Raw genomic sequence first — 19544 nt, forward strand, 5'->3', positions numbered from 1 at the left:
CGTAATGCTCCTGGGCCCTAAAAAAGCAAGATCGGTGTCTGAGTGGGGCGAGAAACAGACCCTGAATTGACCACAGCCTGGCCATAGAGGCTTTTAGCTTCACAGCAAAACTACTCAGAGGTTATACAAACATTTTACCCAAAAAATAATCCAGTGCCAGAATTCCCACACTTGCCAGAATTGGAAAAGTTTGAAACCTACCGAGAAAGGAGAAGGAAGCTCAAAACAAAATATTTTGCTGTTATTCCTTTTGCAACACTAGACTCCATTGATCTTGCCAATAAAGCTCCTAATATTTTATTAAAGCACTTTCACAAGAACTTGCTTATTTCTCCCGTTTGTAAAGGAAAATTGATTTGAATAAGCTTTATTAGTGAGCTTGGGATCCCCTGAATGTTATAGAATGTCACCTGAGCTACCCAGTTGTTGGATTGCATAAGTAATAGATAAACTGAAGTTAAATAATTTCCAGGTTCCCAGGAACTTTTGTGATGGACACCTGAGAAAAATGCAGTTTACCAAAACACCCCTTTCTCCAACAGAGAGATGAGCGCAAAAGAATCTGCACTGAATCTGGTAATTCCATCATAATATTTTCAAATACCTTATAGTTATACATGCTGCGCTTTTTTAGAATACAATCCAGCATCTGAATCTCCTTCAACAAAATCCTCCACCTGATGTCAAACAGATCAAAACCCTTCATATTGTATTCACAAAACACTTCAAAGGGTAAAGCGAGCGTGAATAAAAGCAATCTCTCTCGCAGCTCTCAACGTATGAGGGATTTCTGCAAGCATTCTCTGGGTAAGGCCTGCTCTGGAATACGTGTACAGTCATGTTCAGTATTGTTACAAATGCAGGGTTACAAAATGGTGAATTTCAGGAAATGACCAAGTGGCTTAGTGAATAACTAAAGCAAATAATCATAACCCCCAACTTGTATGGATAGCTCCAGGAATATACCTGTGTGGTTGGTATAACTAGGGGAATGTGAACTCTTTGACTTTCACTCTTGAATAATGCCTACAGAGTCCAAAATTACAGATAAGCTGCCTTCTAAACTAAATGCAATACAACCTGCAGTGAAATCTCTCTCTGTAAACCTGGATGCCGTAAAAAAATGGGAGCCCATATTCTTGTTCTAAAAATGAACCTGCCAAGCAGAAAAAAGGCCATTTTTAAGAGGTATTAAAAATGGCATTCAGTCATCCTTTAAAAATCTCCCAGGCTCGCAGAGTGATCTGCTCCAGCTAAGCCGACCAGAATGGACAAAGCAGTCCGCAACAGAGCTGCCACCCTCTCGACTTCCCCAAGACCTCGGTTGTTTCCAGTCAGATTTGATCATTTCCAAACAGACAATTTTGTATGTTCAGGGATGCGGTGATCAATACAAAAGCCTCTCCTTGCAGAACATACGGAAGATGTCCTTCCTACCTTAGCAGTTTGCACTGAGATTATTTATTTTTTCACTTTGGCAGTTTGACATTTTGAAGATGTGGAGGATTCGATTATTAAACAGTGATCTGCTCTCTGGGACGTTTTAATCAGTTGTATTTCCTCTAGATTTACAATCCATTAATGGCACTCACTCCTCACTCAGGGTGAGCTCTCTGATCCAGAAATTAAGGCGTTCAAGCCTCATCCATTTCACTAGCTGTTTAACTGGTGTTCAGCGTGTGATGGCACACAATTGGTTCACGATGTCAAGGGTTGCAATTAGTTGAACAGGGCTCCCACAGCAGCGCCTGAAACATCCTGGGCACCTGTGAGCTCTCTGGGACTTCAGAGAGGTATGTGGAGGCCAACAATCTTCACACCACTGCAAATCTTCCAACACCATACGCAGTTTGAAAATGAACAAAGTAAAAAAAAATAATTGCCAAAGAGTAACCAATCTATACATTTCTTTGTTGAACACTTTTCTCTTTTGATTTCCTTGAACACATTTATTAAGAAAACAGTTTACTGTTGGTCATAACTATACTCAAAAATCCAAGACTGAGTTTTACATACTAAACACAAAAAACAACTAAACACAAAATTGTATTGATACTGACTACAAAAAGAAAGCAGGCTTTAATATATTAAACATTTTGACTCTGCACTTTTCATAGACTTTCATGAAAGGTTACTTACAATCCCAAAGCCATAATTCAATCACTCTTACAAATCCCACTCAGATTAAGTTAAACTGTCAATCTTCATAAAATAGTATCTTCCATCATTACTATAACAGTCTCTTCCACCATTACCATACAAATTACGTTAATTCCATACATGCATAACAGTGCAAACAAGACAAAGTAAAAACAAACCCGAGTAATGTGGAAATTTTACAACTTTCAATGTTACAGCAAACACAAACAAATACATAGTCTGACAACATTTATACCCAAATTGCTGAAAACAAAGTTATGTAAAAATACATCTAAGAACATAGGTAAAGAAATCTTAAGTAAAAACACTTCTGAATGGGAGTGTTCCTAAAGCGAGTTCTGTTCAGTCTTCAGAGGAAGTGACAACTAGATAGCACTGCTCCTCTCTCAGCACTGACCTTAAGGAAGTCTCCCCTTTGGGCAGTGAGGACAGTCTCCCGGCTGCGAAACTGATAGGAAGGGGTAACAGAGTAGTGTGGTTTTTGCCAAGATCTCCTATAGCTTTTCAGTGGCTCTCACAAAGCCACTTCTAAGTTTTTAAGGCCCAGCAGAAGTTGCTAATCGTTTTCCTGCCGTGTGTCCTATGTTTACCTTAAATACTTACAAAAAATGTTTGTTTCTGACCTCTTGTGGTGCACCGGCACCTACTTTTTGCAGTTTTGAATCACAGATTGCAGATTTCAGTCACCCAGGGTACTTTAGAGTGATCGGGTTAGAAATCAGTAGTGCTCATTTTGCCACCCGATTAACAATATTACTGGGATATGTGACAGTTTTCATCTTCATTACATAACAATGAAGCTACAACAGCTTCTGTCTGTTTATAAAGAAACTACAAAAGTTGAAGGGGAAAAATGTTAAAAAAATATATTAAATGATTTTAAGACTCTTACTCTGCACACTATCACACAGATTAAAATAGTTTTGTTTAGTGTCATTTTAGGTTAAGTTTAATAAGTAAATCCTGATGCGACTTCCCAAAGATTATCATGATATACTAATGAATACTGCAGTGATTAGTAGGTTAGACACCAAAAATTCTTAGATTGTAAATACAGTAATTGCACTTCCCCATTTTGAATACATAATTTTAAAAAGCAGCTTCTAAGCACTTTAATGTTTCTGACCTTGAAAGAGGCTGCAATAAAAACGTATTTTTAATAATTCTAAAATCCAAAGCCAGAAACCGTAATATGCTGGGCATTATTTCGAGCTTCAAAATAGGCAGTGTCTGTTTCATCTTCTGGCTGCGGAATGAAAGGCATGGGTTGATTCTGTAGATTGTCCCAGACCAAACCCTCAAAAAGTGGATGTTGTTTCAATTCTGAAAGACATTAAAAATAATAAGGTAACAATTCTTAATCATGAAAAACAGAAACGCTGTTTTAAGGTAGTAGTCTTCCACCTAACAGTTTGGAAAACAATCTAGATCGTATGCAATACTCCTCAGTCTGTGCTGGACATAGGCTCATTCAGGACGAAAGTCTTTTGCTCACACTTACTAAACAGAAAAAATAATCTGTCCACAGTGGACTACATCTGTGATGGGAATGAATCTACTTCACTCTTTCATACGTTTTTGGTCTTGTCCCTGGTGGACTCCATTCTGTACTGCTCTTATAAGTCCATTTTTCAAAATCTCTGATAACACTTTCAGAGTGTCCATTCCAGGCTGTAGTCTTGGACTGACACTGGTGGAACCTGGGCAGCCTCAACTTGTCTTGATCACTAGAGCAAGGCTCGTATGCTGTTCCTTAAATAAAGGCCAACTCTCCCCCAACTGTTTATCAACTTACATATCGGTGTCTCTACCACAATTTCCTAACTAATGAGCCAAGTGTGACACTGTTCATTCCTTGTTTTTCTGTCCTCTAAAATACACATTACTGTATAAAGGTTGACAAGTGTCATGGAAAGAGGAATCACAAAAATTGATGGGAAGCTTCAAAAAAGACTAGTCTTGAAAATAAAGAACAGAAAGATGCAGCTAAAGTCATGGCCATGCGTACTAAAAAGAAAAAGTCTCCACCGAAATTAGAAAGCGGTCCGGAGCCAAAGCCTTTTTACTTGTTCTTGAAATGCCAATGTGCACTTTTACAGGTCCAGAAGGAACTCCAGCATATGTACATTGACCTTGGTCTCCTAGTGAATTATTTGCATTAGTCAAGTCTTTTCCTAAATTGCCTGATGATCGTAAAGAATTTAAAAGAAAGGTAAGCCTTGTTCTTGATTGTCTTAAGCCTAATTACAGTGACATAACCTTGTTGCTAGATCATATTGTTCCTAAAGGTTTACAACGTCCTCTAAAAAGGAGGAGGCAGATTGGCGGATACATGACCCAAATGATGAAGAAATATCCATCTAAATTAAACCACACGGACATGGAGAGGAAAAGTTAGGCGGCCGCTTCTAAAAAGAGGTAAGGACTCCTCTTTTCTAAAAAGTCCCTTGTCCTCTCCATGTTGCAGTGGGGGGTTCAGGGTTTTTCTGAAGCTGAAGCGAGTACAACAGAAAAATGAATTTATGGTGTATGTGTAGATGCCTGTTTTGTGAAGGTGGGGTAGAAAAAGAGGGATTGCTGAAGGAATAGCGTCTCGCCCTACCCGTGCGAAAAAATCCAGGTGTTGCATCCTGGTACACGACTGCAGTACGGCTGAGGGTAGTAACTAGAACTGTACTCGCAGAAGAGCCGAGGGTGGTAACTTGATTCAACTGTGCGTTTAAAGCCAGGATTTGGAACCTGGTCCGTGTTCCCAAATTGTGATAGTTCGTCAGTTTGTCTCGACTGGGGGATTCCGCGGGGCGCGTGGGAGACGTGAAAATGGTTTGGTGTGAAGAGAAAAAAATTAGATTAATGCAAAGTGAAACTTAAAAAGAAATATGGATTGTCAGACGGAATTTAGGCTGAAGAGGAATGTAGAAAAGTGTATGAACATTGGGAGAGAATTCAACAGAATATCATAGAGAAAACGGAATGGGATGAGACGCAAAGATCCCTGATGGAAAAGCTAAAAGCGATGGCTGAACGAAATGAAGTTATAGATGCAGAAAAAGAAAAGGCAAAAGGAGAAATAGAAAGCCTTAAGAGAGAATCTGGGAGAAGGGTGGAAATTAGTGTGGAGATTTTTGAAAGAGCATTACCCACCGAAAACTGATTGGAGAAAAGTAACAGCATGTCAGCAGAAGGAAGTGAGGATGTTTCAGATTTTACAGAAAGGTTAGTATACTCGGGGTTAGCTGATGAAAAGGAAGTGAATCAGCTTTCACTTCTCTGCACAGACGGGGTGATGGCTTTTTCCCCATATTGCAATATGAATAAAGACCTTACTGAGTGAATGAGAATACCTCTCCTGGCTCTTCTTTGATAAAATTCCATGACACAAGTCAGTCGTCTATGCAACTACTTTGCTTTCACTGTTGTTCAAAGGCAGCAAATATGTGGAGGCTGCTGAACATGTTTAAGATGGGTGTTTGTTAAACGGAGGTGAAAAGGCTGTCCCTTCTGACCTTTCAGTCCTGCTCTTTTGGTCATATCCATGGTCAGAAGGATCTCAATGGCATTTCTTGAATTCAGTGACAGTTCTTCCTCATCTTCCGGCCAAGGAATATCTGACAGTGTGCAACAAAAAAAACATTTCATACACTTCATCTGTTGCATCTTTACAGAAAACCGCCAATTCTTTTACATTTATTTTATACGTGTAACACTCTATACTTTCTACTTCCTTTGCCCTATGGGCGAATGTTTTAATTAGCCCCGGCGCACAGTCAGTGAGCGCCCTGTTGAGGGCTTCATCATCCTCACACAGAAAGACTTGCCAACACGACTCATAATTAAAGGGGAACTGCAATGCTATTATTATATTTCAGGGTTAGAAAGAATCTGAATTGTTCAGTGCCTTTCAAACCACATGAAAGTAAAATGCACACACTACTAGGTGTAAAATCTCCAATTTACATCACACAATAGACTAAATTTCCAAGTATGCGCAGCGCAATGTTCTGCAATTCAGAATGAGGCAGCACAACTTCTGCTATGGTGAAGTGGCCGTTACATTGTAAACAAGCAGGCCTGTGAATATTTCTCTTTTAATCCAATAGAAATATTGGTCTTGACTTCAAGACAGTTTTGCCGACAAATACAACTTGCTTGTTAGCTCTGCATGCAGATCACATCAGAACATTTCTGCGGTGAATTCTTCTCCTGCACAGCCTGTACTTATTCACTCTTACGTCGCACTGCATTAGTCATTACAGTGACTAGTGAGCAGGAAGGGCCGTTTCATGTCGCAATTCACGTGAACTCTCGTTGTCAACCATGGCAAGAGCAGGCTTTTGCGACAACATGGCGACTCACAGTACTTTCACGAAGTAGTGTAGAATTTCTAGAGTTTTGCGATGCCATCAATTAATTGACTTTGTTACCGAGATTTAATAAACAGTCTGAGAAACTGGGACCACAGTTCTTCTTTAAATTGAGACTATGTGAGAACTGGCAGGTGCACTGCTGCTCAGTTCTATAGACAGCAGAGGTCCCACTCAGTCACGACTGAAGGCAGACTTACACTTGCACAACCTGAAATGGCCTCCGATGACTAGTGCTGCAATCTGATCGGAAAAGCAAATAAAAGTCTGCAAAGTACATAAATGAGAGTGAGCGTCTGCACTGCTGCAAGTGAGACAGCAATGAAATACGTGGCAGCAAATGCTTGGCAAATGTCAGGCTGGTTATAGGTTATCCCTCTCACAGAGGCAATTCAAGCAGCACAACTACATTAAATAGTGGCATCTGCAAACTCACCTCTATTAAGTATGTTCTGAAACACTTGCTGTGGCGTTTCGTCATTAAATGGAGGCACTCCAGTCAAGAATTCAAAGAGACACACGCCAAGAGCCCACCAGTCTACCATGTAATCTAGGAAAGAAAATACTGTTCAGTTAAGAATAAAGAATTGGGAAAGGTCAGGCTTGATATCCTGTGAAATACAAAACTGACTTGCGTCATGATCCATGAGAAAATAAAAATGACATATTTGCACATACGCCACAGGGTTTTAGAAAACGAGACATTGAAAACAATGAGGACATTGGGCTCCATATTTAAAAATGCTTAGATGCTTAAATTACCTAAGAAGAAATAAGAATTTCAGCACAGAAGGGTTTTGAATACAGGACCCATTAAAGAGTACAGAGATTTAGGAAAATAATTATGCACGAACAACAAACGTAAAAAAAGAATCTTTTACTAATCCAAAATTGCGGACTCTTGAGTACAAAAGGTCCAGCAGTTCAAGCAGTTAAAGTAATTACAAGGATAGCACAGAAACTTCATCCCTTTTAAAAATGTTGATAGTACCACGTTTCATCTGCTGACCAAAACTGAAAAGCCTAGAAAATTAACACCACTTCCCTGACACACAGGCAACTCAGAAATATCAAGGTTTAAAAATCAACAGGATTCTCTCTCACTTACCACAGTGGTAAAGTCCTGAAACCTAAAGAAAAGCATTGTTAAATGACAGTGCAAGCATGCCCTTGTTATACAGGGCATAAGAATGGAATTTGTTCAATATCTTAATAAAAATCTTATGTCTGTTTGATTTACCTATGAGTTTGAAGAATGGTATGAAGTTATTTTCGAAACAAAATGCTTGGTAAAATGAAGCATTCAAAAGGATATTCGGATGTCTGTTTACAGTACATATGCACAACAACTGAGTGGGGAAAACAGTCAAAAAGCTGGTATGGAGCACAGTATTACTATTGAAGATTTTTTTCCCCATATATAACACACGATAATCCCAAAATTATTGTAATTATAACACTTGCAACCTTATGCCTGTACGTTCTGTGTAACCCAGTGGTTACTTGAAGCACTGATGACCTCACGTTCATAAAAAGTTATACTTAAAATGCTTCTTCTGTTCACAATATGTCCTTGTGACTCTGATGTCATGCGGAGACTGCAAGCAGCTACAAATTACGTTTTTGATAACAGGAGGGCGAGAAAGGAGTGTCATCCTGCTGCTGGAAGAGGTGGAAGAGTGGGAATGAGAATTATAACTTCTGATATCTGGCTGTAAAGAGAGCTCTGCCAGGGGGAATGGGCAGAGAAAGAAAAAGGAAAAAAAAATGTTTTCTTCCTCTCATGTGGCTGTAGGGTGCCTTAACTCCAGCTGAAACAAAGGCCTGATGATCGCTTCACCTCGGTAGCCTGATTCCTTCCCCAGTCTCCTGAAGAGGGGTTACCTTCACCCATCTGCCTTCACTACTGTCGGTTCATACATAAGACTATGTTATAAACTGACTGTGACAAAAATTCCCTAACCGAGAGCGCAGAGCCCTGAGTGGCTTTGAGCCGGCGAGGGATTCCTCAGGCTGTCACACAGCGAGTGCTGTTGTCTGCCAGGTGCCCACGCTCCTGCATTAATAGCCATGATAGCTGTCACCTGTCCTCCCTCCAAAACAATCAGAACTGCTGCTTGAGTTCTTACAGAGAGTAATGGATTTCTAAACCAGTTAGGAGTATTTAGGACCTGACATTCACCTTTCGTAAGGTACAAACAGAAACTTGACATTACAGCAACCTCATTGGACTTCAGATTCTATGTTCTTGCACATTTTTTTTCCATCCTAAGTTCTGGGAAGAGGTATAAATATAACACTTTAGAAGTGCACTATTCATTTTATCTTGGCATCTCTGACCTGATATAACTGCGAAAACACGGATGAACAGAATCATGCCACTTCACTGTAACTGCACAACTGGGTCACAGAAAACTTCACCCCATTATTCAAGGAGGAGGAGGGGTTGTCACACTAGCAAGCCAGGCACTTGTCCAGGGCAGAGCTAGAGCTCACTGCAGGTCACTTTAATAGTGCTGGAAAGCTTAAAGCTAAAGCCTTTACTGGGTATTAAGACATTTACAAATCTGATCAAACACTGATCATTAACAATGGGGAATCGTTGTAAGAACCATAATAAAAAGTCAAAATAAATCTTATGAGCAACTTTTGCAAATTTTAATCTTTCTTGTAGATATGGACGGAGTATTGTCAATAAGAAAGGGTCAATTTATTTTGCAAAACCCTGTTGGGCAAAGATAACGTTCTTCTGTTGAGTCTTCCTGGCCGAGACTGTCAGTCACCAGGTCTCATTTCCAGGGTCTGCATTCCTCTGCTTCAGACGCCAGGGAGACCAGGCTATGAAGACTAGGAAAAGCAGGTCAGGCGTTTCTTACCATGAGGCTTTCCTAAAAGCAATTCTGGAGCCAGATAGTCTGGAGTCCCGAGCAGGGGCTCCCCGGCCGCAGGAGCTGGCCCCCTGCGCACACTCTTTGGGGTCCTGAATGGCGTCTGAGGGGGGGTCTGCTGGGGAGTCTGCAACACCAGGGGCACACAGTCGCGTGATTGTGATAAGTGATACAACGTAAATATTTAAAAGCATCTACAAGAAAGCGATACGAAGTTAAAAATCTTAATATGAATGCACATTTCAATCAATTAAAAAGATGTATAAAATAATAAATAGTTCCATTATGTTGAATCTAAGGAGGTCCTCTCAATTTGAAATCTTGAGGCACTGGGAAGAATTGGATCAGGCTAGCAACTAATCTTCCCCCTCCTTTTTTATAATGACTACAGATCTTTTTCTGCTTTAACAAAAAAACAGGCAAATATACAAAGTTTCATTTAGGTATAGCCTAAGAATAAAAATGACTCAAATGCTACTAACAGAATCGCTACATTTTTATAATCCTCTCGATTAAAAAAAATGAACTGTCCTTGGTCACTCGTTATATGCAATACATCATCTTTGAAATAATTTCACATAAATAAAACTCATTAAAAAAGAAAACCACAAAGTAATTAAAGATTGTTCATGAAGGGCTGAGAGCAATCAGTTTTTAATTTTTTGTAGGGACATTTAAATTGAACCTGCTGAAACATCATCATAATCAGAAGACAAAGTGGCTTCTCAAGCTCATATGTTAATCTCAGACTGGAAAACAATACCAGCCATAGTGATCTTGTTCAAACACTGCTGTAAGGTTGCTTGCAGTTGTGATACATATGAAACATTTGCTTTAACTGAAGCAATTGCTTTCGAACTCCTAAGGCTGCACATTTATTCTTAGCCAATGCAAATCAGGAAGTCTGAACTCTCTACCTGACACTCTACCTGATATGCACTGAAAGTGCTGGATCTTCTGCTCTTCTGCACAGGCGTTACAGCTGGGGAATAATTTCGGAGGGAGGCCGACGAGGTCTCCATCGCGTCCATGGAACCCAGGCTCATTCGCGAGCTCTCCGTCACGTTTGACCTGTTGATCGAGCTGCAGTAACTTCTGAAAGCCACGATATTCTTAGGCTTAAGGAGAGGAGCTGGTTTTGTCACGCACGATTGCAAAGGATGAGAATCAATAAAGAGCTCCGTTTCTTTGCCCTGGATCGACTGGTCTGTTGAACTAAGAGGCTTCAGTCTGTTGGCGCCAGATAAATGCTCCTGCTGGTTTAACAGGGGGTCCTCTTTCCTGTGATCATTGCCAAATGGCAGATCTTTCGTGCTGCTGTCTAGTTTGGCATTCTCTTTGTCAGTGACAGACGTATCAGGAACTGAGCAATCTGAACCCAGGCTTAGACTTCTCCTCAGCTCTCGGTCATCCTCCTCCACAGAGGAAACACTAGAGTTCATAGCATCCAGGACGTTATGTTTGCCGCACTGTTCATCTAGCTCACACAGCAGGTTTTTAGCGATGGGAACAGGACTGGTTGTCTCCGATGGCTCCTCTTTAGAAGTTGCAGGCGCGTCTTGACCACTTCGGATCTCTTCAAGCATTACCAGAGCAAACGCCGTTGTTAAGCCTGTGCTGAACTTAGTCTCGCTTTTGGATATTGGACAACCTCGCTTATATTCAGCAGTGGTCTTCTTGGCCTGGACTGCGTGATCAGGAGGACTTCTGTCCACTTGCTCAAAACATCTTTTCACAGCTCCAGTCTGCACAGCTGTCGTCTCTCTGAGGCTTTCTTCTTCCTTGCTGCTCACCGATGCTGGCACACAAAATAGCCCGGTAACTTCTGAAACATCTTCAGTTGGCGTTTTGGCATGAGATTCAGGATTCTGTGGACCAGGTGCAGAAGAATCCTTTTCATTGAACTGCAACTTCTTTCTTTCAGTAAACTCGCTTTCATAAAGATACTTTCTGGATAACTCTTTTGGAACGGTTTCTCTGCTTCCTCTTTGAGATCTTTGATTTTCCCAGTTGTCCATCGGAGCTAGAACAGAATCCCGCCCCGGTTTCCTGAAATCATTCACTGGAAGTCCATCCTGTAGCTTTGCAGAATTGACTGGTGCTGTTTTGTTGATCCCACTGATTTCCTTTGGATAAGGAAAATTCTCTTTTCCTTCCAGTTCCTAGAAAATAATAATACAACTATGGATTATTGGTCTCATCATACTTTTCTTTACCTTTCCTTCCTGGAAAAGTATTTTCCGGGAACTTAACTAATATTACAAAGCTATATCTTGCATCAACAGTAACATTTTCCAAATACTTTGAAAAACAAATCATTGTTCAGAATAACCCAGTCCCCATCTCTAAAATGTACTTGTAAGACAAAGGAGGTAGTGTCCTATTTGCAAGACTAATTACTTGACTAATTTAATACTAATTTCCTTAAAGGGGAACTGCAACTATAAATATTTTCACATTTCAGGGTTAGAAAGAATCAGCATTGATGAGTTCATTTCAAACCACAATAAAAGGAAAATATACACAGTAATGTGTAAAATCTTCAATTTACATTACAAACTAGACTATATTCCTAGGTATGCACAGAGCCATATTCTGGGATTCAGAACGAGGCAACAAAACTTCTGGTGACGTGAATTGGCCTTATTACATTGTAAAGAAGCAGGCTCGTGAATACATCACTTTTAATCCATTAGAAATATTGATCCGCCTTTGAGTTTTACCAATACTGCTTGTAAATTCTGCATGCAGATCACATTAGGACATTTCTGCTGTGCACAACCTGCATTGATTTGCTCGTACATCACATTACATTAGTCATCACAGTGACTAGTGAGCGGGAAGGGCAACATCACATCACAAAGTACTTTACAGTACAGTTACAGTACTTTCACAAAGATCACAATTTTGTGCTTAATTTGAAATGTGTACATTTATTCTATAACATCAATGAATTTATTTTCTTACCTAGATTTAATAACTGGTCTGAGAAATTGGGACCGCAGTTCCCCTTTAATTAAATAGCATTCTTGTATCAGGAAATAATGTTTTGCAGATCGTAAGTACAGTTAAAGTGAAGCTGGATGATTTGAATTTATTCAAGTTTTTAGCTTCAGGCAGTACAATGCTACTAGCAACATTCAGCTACACGTTATCTGAAGTACAGCAAATATTGTGACATTCTCAATATGCATTCACTACTACTACTACTCAAATTAAACAAAACTCATATGTAAAATGGATTCCCTCTACACAATCATACTACCATGTTATTCTTGGACTTCATTAATTCTAAATTAACCAGCGACATTATGTAAAATAGTGAAGTACATTAGACTATAGATTCTTTAAATTCTATATCTATATTTTATCAATACGTAAGAGCATGTAATGCTTCATTTGAGACTTTCATCCATCCTATTTCATCCTACAGATGATTACTAAAAGCAACACTAATAATCATAAAGAGATTCAAGTGGGGAGCAGCGTCAACATTCGCTGGCTGTGAAGAAACAAGAACAATAGAAAGGAGAGCTACAATGTTTCATCTGTTGAGCCACAACATCCCGGTGTAGGTTTTGTCTTTCGGAGTTGCATGACTGACCTGCCGTTCAGTCTCCCACTGAGGGCTGACACAGTTATCAGACTCTGTGCTGGAGGGGAATATATAAGACTGGTTGCTGGTGCTGGAAGTCTCAATCCTGTTCCTCGACTTCAACAACCTGGGAGTCAGACACCTCACTGGAACGCCAGGGCTAGCCGCCATACTCTCAAGGCCTGAGATGTGGAAGGACAGAAACAAAACAAAAGCAAACAAACGCTTGTTTGGATGAGACATTTGGCACTTTGTGCTGTTTAGCTTTGGAATGATCTTGACTGTCATGAGTTCATCAAGAATTAGAACTAGCAGCTGCTACCAAATATTCAGCCAAATCCAGAAAACGAGTAAAGCTTATGAAATGCATCAGTAAATATGACAGCAAGTCTTGGAACCCTCTTTCTGTAGTTGTAGAAGAGGAGAAACATGAACAACCCTCTTTTATAATACCGATACCATTTAAAAAATCCACCCATCCAATTTTTAACACTTTATCCAGTATAGGGTTGCAAGGGAGCCAAAGCCTATCCCAGCATGCAACAGGCGCAGGGCAGGACACACGCTGGGAGGGAGATCTGTCCATTGCAGGGCACACACAGACACGAACACACACCAGGGCCAGTTTTACCAGAAGCTAATTAACCTACCAGTCAATCTTTAGAGTGTGGGAGGAAACTGGAACACTTAGAAGAAACCCAGGCGAACACAGGGAGAACGTATAGTACGAATCCACTCAGCTCCCCAGCAACCCCAGGGCCCCAGCTCTGCAAGGCAGCAATGCTAACCACTGCGCCAGTTCAGAAATCATTAGTTAGAAGTAAAGTATTTTCTGAGTAAGCTTCTTTCTGTGGCAATATGCACTTTACTGCTGTCCAATTTCATGTCTTCACATCAGTGGAAAGAGGATTAATTCTCTACACTACCCGAGACAATGTATTCTACAGAGAATGGCCTTTCAGGGTGTTGTTATTACTATGGATTACCTTGACTTTTTTACCTTGACTTTTTTATCATTCCCGCTGGTAAAATAATGCAGTAACGGCTACGTTATCTTTTGTGCAATGTAATTCTCATCACATCATGCCTCACTGTTTTCAACAGCAACTGCCTGGCACGTTCTGTCGATCCAATTTACTGAGAAACTCAACGCTGAGGTGAAGACTGATGTGGCACTTCATAGTTGGAAAGAAACCAATGGATCAATTTTTAAACCGGAGACCTGAAAAAGCACAATCGGAGTGAAAACACATCTGTCTGCACCACTTACAGGAAGCACGGGTAGCGCTGCTGCTGCAAACGGGAGAATTAAGTAACAGTTCTCTCCTTCTGTTCATCAAAGGCGAGTACAGAGTCCCTCGGAAACGCTGCACTTTCTCACAGGACATGGGGCTGGCAAATGCCGAGGCTGAATTCGGCTGTTTGCCTTCCATCGGTGTTTTCTTTGAGAAACAAAAAAAGTAAAGCTTGTGTTCCTCAATACATTCTTACATATTACACATTTTCTCCCATATGGTTTTACACTGTAATTCGCGTGAATAAAATATTAGACATGATAAAACCATGGTGATATGAGAGTATATGGTATTAATGAATTCCTCTAGCAGTTACAATCAAAATCACGTGTTGGTTCAAGGCAGCATTATAGTTCAAATATATTCTTTATAACGTCCGTTAAAAAAATATTGTAACGAATGATTGCAAGGGACTGCACGTGAATTAGCCTATAACCAACAACTACCACAAGCTTCGCTTCAGTAATATTATAAAGTTGTCTTATTTGCGATTGTTAATATTTACGTGTAATGTAAATACAGGCGACAGTATGCTCATTGCCAGACTGGCAAATTACTGCAATTCTTACGATAAGATAAACAAAACATACAAGAGTACCAGTAAACAGACATTTTAAAATGTTTTAAATGCAGTAAATTAGCAGTTAAAGCTTTTTGTGCTTTTAAAATACCATCAATAACTGACAAGCAAACAAAAACTATAGGGCACCAGTCCAAGTTTTTATAACCTAAGTGCAAAGTACAGGTGTTCCTTATTTCTTGAAGGGTGCCGAATATGTTTATACAGCCACCAAAATCTGGACTTCACAGCATTAGTTTTGCTATCAAAGAGGAGATCAATTATGTTTACTAAATGGTCAAGATTACAAAATTACAGGATCACAAAACGGGCAACACATACACATACCGTCACCAATGCCCTCCATGTTATAAAATTAAAAAAATAACCAAGAAATGTATTACATTTATAATGTAAACAATTAATTTATTCCCGTGACCTACAAAACAATTACATTCTTTCTTTGGGTTACTTACAAGACCAAGGGAGCTTATCAGAGACAAAACTTGACCAGGAGTACGGAAATAATCCTGTTTTTGCTTCTCTATGGAAGGTGTCATCAGAATATCCATCATGTTTAATTCTATGAAGAAAAAATATGGCGTCATTCCAAACATAACTGGCAAAAGAGCATAGAAAAATATCTTAACTACGAAAGCCCCGCAAACATATAAGATGTAATAAAACAAAAATATCCCCCCCCCAATAAACATTTTTGAAATGAAGCTAACTTCCTTCTTTAAACACAATGAAACAATTTAGCACCATCGTTTGTGTACCCACCTCGATTGAGGTTAACCTTGGAAAGGCCAAAGTCAGTTAGCTTGATATGACCTTCATTGGACACAAGCATGTTATCTGGCTTTAAGTCTCTGTTCCAAAAACAAAATTGGAAAAGGCAGACAGTGTGTTTAGAAAGAAAAAAAATGAGCTAATTCCCCACTCCCTCCCAATAATGCAGAGGGTGTGAAATAAAGTGAGCTACCTGTGGATGATCCCATGTCTGTGAAGATAGTCCAAGGCAAGAGCGACTTCTGAAATGTACTTTACCGACATGCCCTCATCGAAGTAGCCATACACATGAAGAAGGGACTTGACATCCCCCCCAATGAGGTACTCCATCACCTGGGGTGAGACAAATCCGAACACACTGTAAAAACACTGACGGAACTCACAATCAAAAAACACTTAACTAGTTGTGGGTTACAACTTTTGTTGGCAAACACATTATGAGAATACACCTCTCTATAACAGAGGATGATTCAACACAGAGCGCCACAGAATAGAAATTTGGGCGATAAAGTGAGGTTTTGGCACTTATACCCGACCAGATACCTGCAGGCACAGAATAAGAAATTAAGAGAGGCAAAGCCAAAATCCATGAATTGCACAAATGGGCAGTTACAAAAAAAAAAAGAAACCGTCCCCAAAACGCTTTAAAAAATCTTAAAAAAAGATTGATACATGTTTCAAAAGAAATGTTGAAAAGAAAAGAATGTTGAAAAGAAATGGCCAAATGGAAATCTAACAAGACAACCAACAGTTTGATTTTTTTTCAAGCCAAGCTTAGAAAGCAGCTTTTCTGTGTTAAGCTGCTGTTGCACTGCAATTTCCCTCACAGGATCAATAACGTATCTATCTATCCTTTTCGGCTAAGTTGGAGCAAGGCTATGTGAGCATGCTTACCAGATATATATTACTGGCAGTCTGCAGGGAATAGTACAAGTGCACAACGAAGGGGCTTTTGCTCAGAGCCAGTGCATCTCTCTCTGCCTTTACTTGGTCTATCATGTTCTTATTCACCATATCAGCTTTCTTCACCACCTTGAAAAAACAAAGCAAGCAAATTACGAATGATAAAGATCTTCACAAATGTCCATTAAACTGAATGTTTACTGTATTGTATAGCTAAGGATATGGACGGGTTTTATTTTTCTCAATGTGTCTAAAATTGTCCCCACTGGGAATGAATAAAGTATTTTGAAATGAACTGAGTTATTATTTTTTATTTGACTGAGTTTTATCCAGCTTACATTTGTACAAATCCGTACCGCTGGGTAGTTAACAGACGCGACCTGATTGCACAACTTTACAACACCCTACCAAAAGATACTTTCTAATGAAGCATCAAGTAAAAGCTCAATTTTGAACACAAACTGTATGAAGGTCAATAACGACTCACGACAGCAACTTGGGAAATAAAGGTGCTGCAAAAATTATCCACAATTTCTTTGTACAACTATATTCCACAGTTCTGCTTACACTCCACTGCAGGAATGTACATTTTTGGTGGATGGGTTTAGCAAAATATAAAAAAAATAATATTAAAACTGCTATTTACTTTACACTATGCGAAACACTTTTCCCTTAGTACTCTGCTGAATTAAAATCCGAACATTCACAATATACACTTAAAAATCTCTCAAATTATTTTTACGAGAAACGTCTGCTGTAGTTATATGCTTTTTTATGGCATCTAACACTGTAGTTCTCCGGGTTTCTTTAAGCAACCAGGGCATGAAAAACAATAGTCATACCTTGATTGCGTACAGTTTAGAGTTGCTTTTCTTCCGTGCTAGGTACACTTTTCCAAAGGCACCGCGGCTGATCGGCTTTAAAACCAAGAAGTCGTGAACCGAGGGAGGTCTGGGCACTTCAGGTGCCTCTGTCACTTCGGTAAGATTCAAGTTGTGGGTTTTTTCCTCTCCATCCATCGCGCCTTTGGCGAGGGAATTGTCGACCTTTTAAGTACGAATACAAAACCTGATAACACTCCCTCTACCACAGAGTCATCAGAGTAAATCCAGAATAGCAATAACAATAAAATATTTTTAAATACTTCAGGACTTTTCAAACGTCTTACACGAAATAAAAACCACCAGAGAAAATCTACTCACAACATCAACACCCAGCTGGCCTTGTTATGAAAATTTGAAATCCGCTCCGCGTTGAGGTCCTTTGACTTGTGGCCTGTGCCTGCCTTTACAAAATACAATTTAAAAAAACACTTCCATATTTAAGAACATCACTACAAAGATTAGAAGCACATATATCTGTTTTATAAGTATGCTATTTTGGAAATGTGTGTTCCTCTTCATCTTAAGATATGGCAGTATTAGCTAGTTATGTGAAATGAGACAGGCAGGAATAAGTCAGCACCATGGACTTTGGGAGCATGCGCATTAGCGCATGAAAACTTGCTCAACGTGATGTCTGAAGTGTTTGTTTTTGTTTGACTCAGTTCTGTTCCGAGCACAGAAAACTCGGATTTATTCCTTAAGTTTTTTTCTCTTGTTTGGACAACGCAGTATAAAACTGCAAACATATTCCGTAACATTATTTCGGCCACAATGAAAAACATTTTAACTTTTGTGTTAACTTAAAAAATGATGTTTGTACAGTGGCCCCTGTTTTTCCATTTAATCGCAAAGTATAACGCGCACCTGTTTTTACACAGTTTAAAGTTCTCGAAAATCTCTAAAACTATGCCTCCGAAATCTTGTTCGGTTTGTGTTTAGGGATCCTAGTTAATTGAACACATTTTAAAACGCACTCTGTATGGTGATGGGTAAATAAAGGATTGGCGCCGAGACCCGAGAGAGTTTGGACCCACTATTCCCACAATACACTCGGCGGCGCTCAGGTGTAACCCAGAAAGATTTAGATGAAATTCAACACTGGACAAACACTTGTCCAATGGTGTTTAATGTAGACATATAAAGGGCTTTGAGTGCAGGTATTAAAAACATAATACAAAACAAGACACGCTGAGCTAGAGGAGACTGATTTGTTAAAAAGGCTTACGTGTTTAGGGTGACGCATTCTAGACGGAGTGGGGAAGCAATTAAAAGGTTACATTAGGATATTTCGTTAAAGCATAAAATACAAAGCTCTAGTATCAGACGTTTTTGCACAATTTCGGTCACCACATTATAGAAAACACATTGCTGCTCTGAAAGCAATCCGGAGACGAACATTCCTGGGTTTAGGGGAGTCCTCCACTGACTAAAATAAGTTTACAGGTCCTGATTCAAGTGTTGAAAAACTTAAAACCCACTGCCAAAGTCAACCCAGTGTACTTCTTTTTCATTTCTTTTCTTTTTTCAGTCTTTTCTTCAAAATGAACAGGGAAACGAAAACCAAAGGAAGCAAGTAGAAATGATGTAAATTCGTTCTTATAAATGTTCTTATAAATTATATATACAATTATATTATGAATTAATAATAAAATGAATCATTCATAAAAATGAATCAGGTTTCAAAAAGAAATATGGGCAAAATATGTCTTAAACTTTAATTTGCATAATTTATAGAATTATTTTTTAAATGGAAAAAAAAAGCATAATGGTTACATACAGAGATCATAAGATGGTAAATGGTTTGCCTTTAAATTATTTTGTAATATTTCATAGCAATTAAGCCTTTCTAAATGCACATTTGTTTGAAGAAGTTACAGGCCACTTAGGGTTTATATCTGAGAATGTTGACTTATGGAAATTATATTTAGCAAGTACTAGCAAAAAGTTTACAATAAATTATGTCATTATGTAAATCATTCTCATAATATCATACTACATATTTACATGTTATGTTAAGCAGAGCATAATCACAAAGTTCCTTCCCAAAATGACAAATCTTTGAAAAAAAAGACAGCCCTATAATGTAATGAGATGTGACCCGGCA

General features: G+C 39.2%; 1 protein-coding gene across 1 annotated transcript; it reads right to left on the minus strand.

Moving 5' to 3' along the window:
- Positions 1–1981: 1981 nt before the first annotated feature.
- mastl (microtubule associated serine/threonine kinase-like) lies at positions 1982–17767 on the minus strand. Its single transcript, XM_088919312.1, has 13 exons — positions 17759–17767; positions 17399–17602; positions 16548–16685; positions 15847–15986; positions 15645–15733; positions 15338–15444; positions 14278–14449; positions 13017–13189; positions 10342–11574; positions 9401–9539; positions 6961–7074; positions 5667–5768; positions 1982–3483 (listed from the first exon to the last, which is right to left on the minus strand). The coding sequence occupies exons 2-13, from the start codon at positions 17573–17575 to the stop codon at positions 3326–3328; spliced, it is 2742 nt and encodes a 913-aa protein (XP_088775438.1). The 5' UTR covers positions 17576–17602; positions 17759–17767; the 3' UTR covers positions 1982–3325.
- Positions 17768–19544: the final 1777 nt, after the last annotated feature.

The sequence above is a fragment of the Atractosteus spatula genome, chromosome 6, assembly GCF_055471065.1.
Source record: "Atractosteus spatula isolate fAtrSpa1 chromosome 6, fAtrSpa1.hap1, whole genome shotgun sequence".
NCBI lineage: Eukaryota > Metazoa > Chordata > Actinopteri > Semionotiformes > Lepisosteidae > Atractosteus > Atractosteus spatula.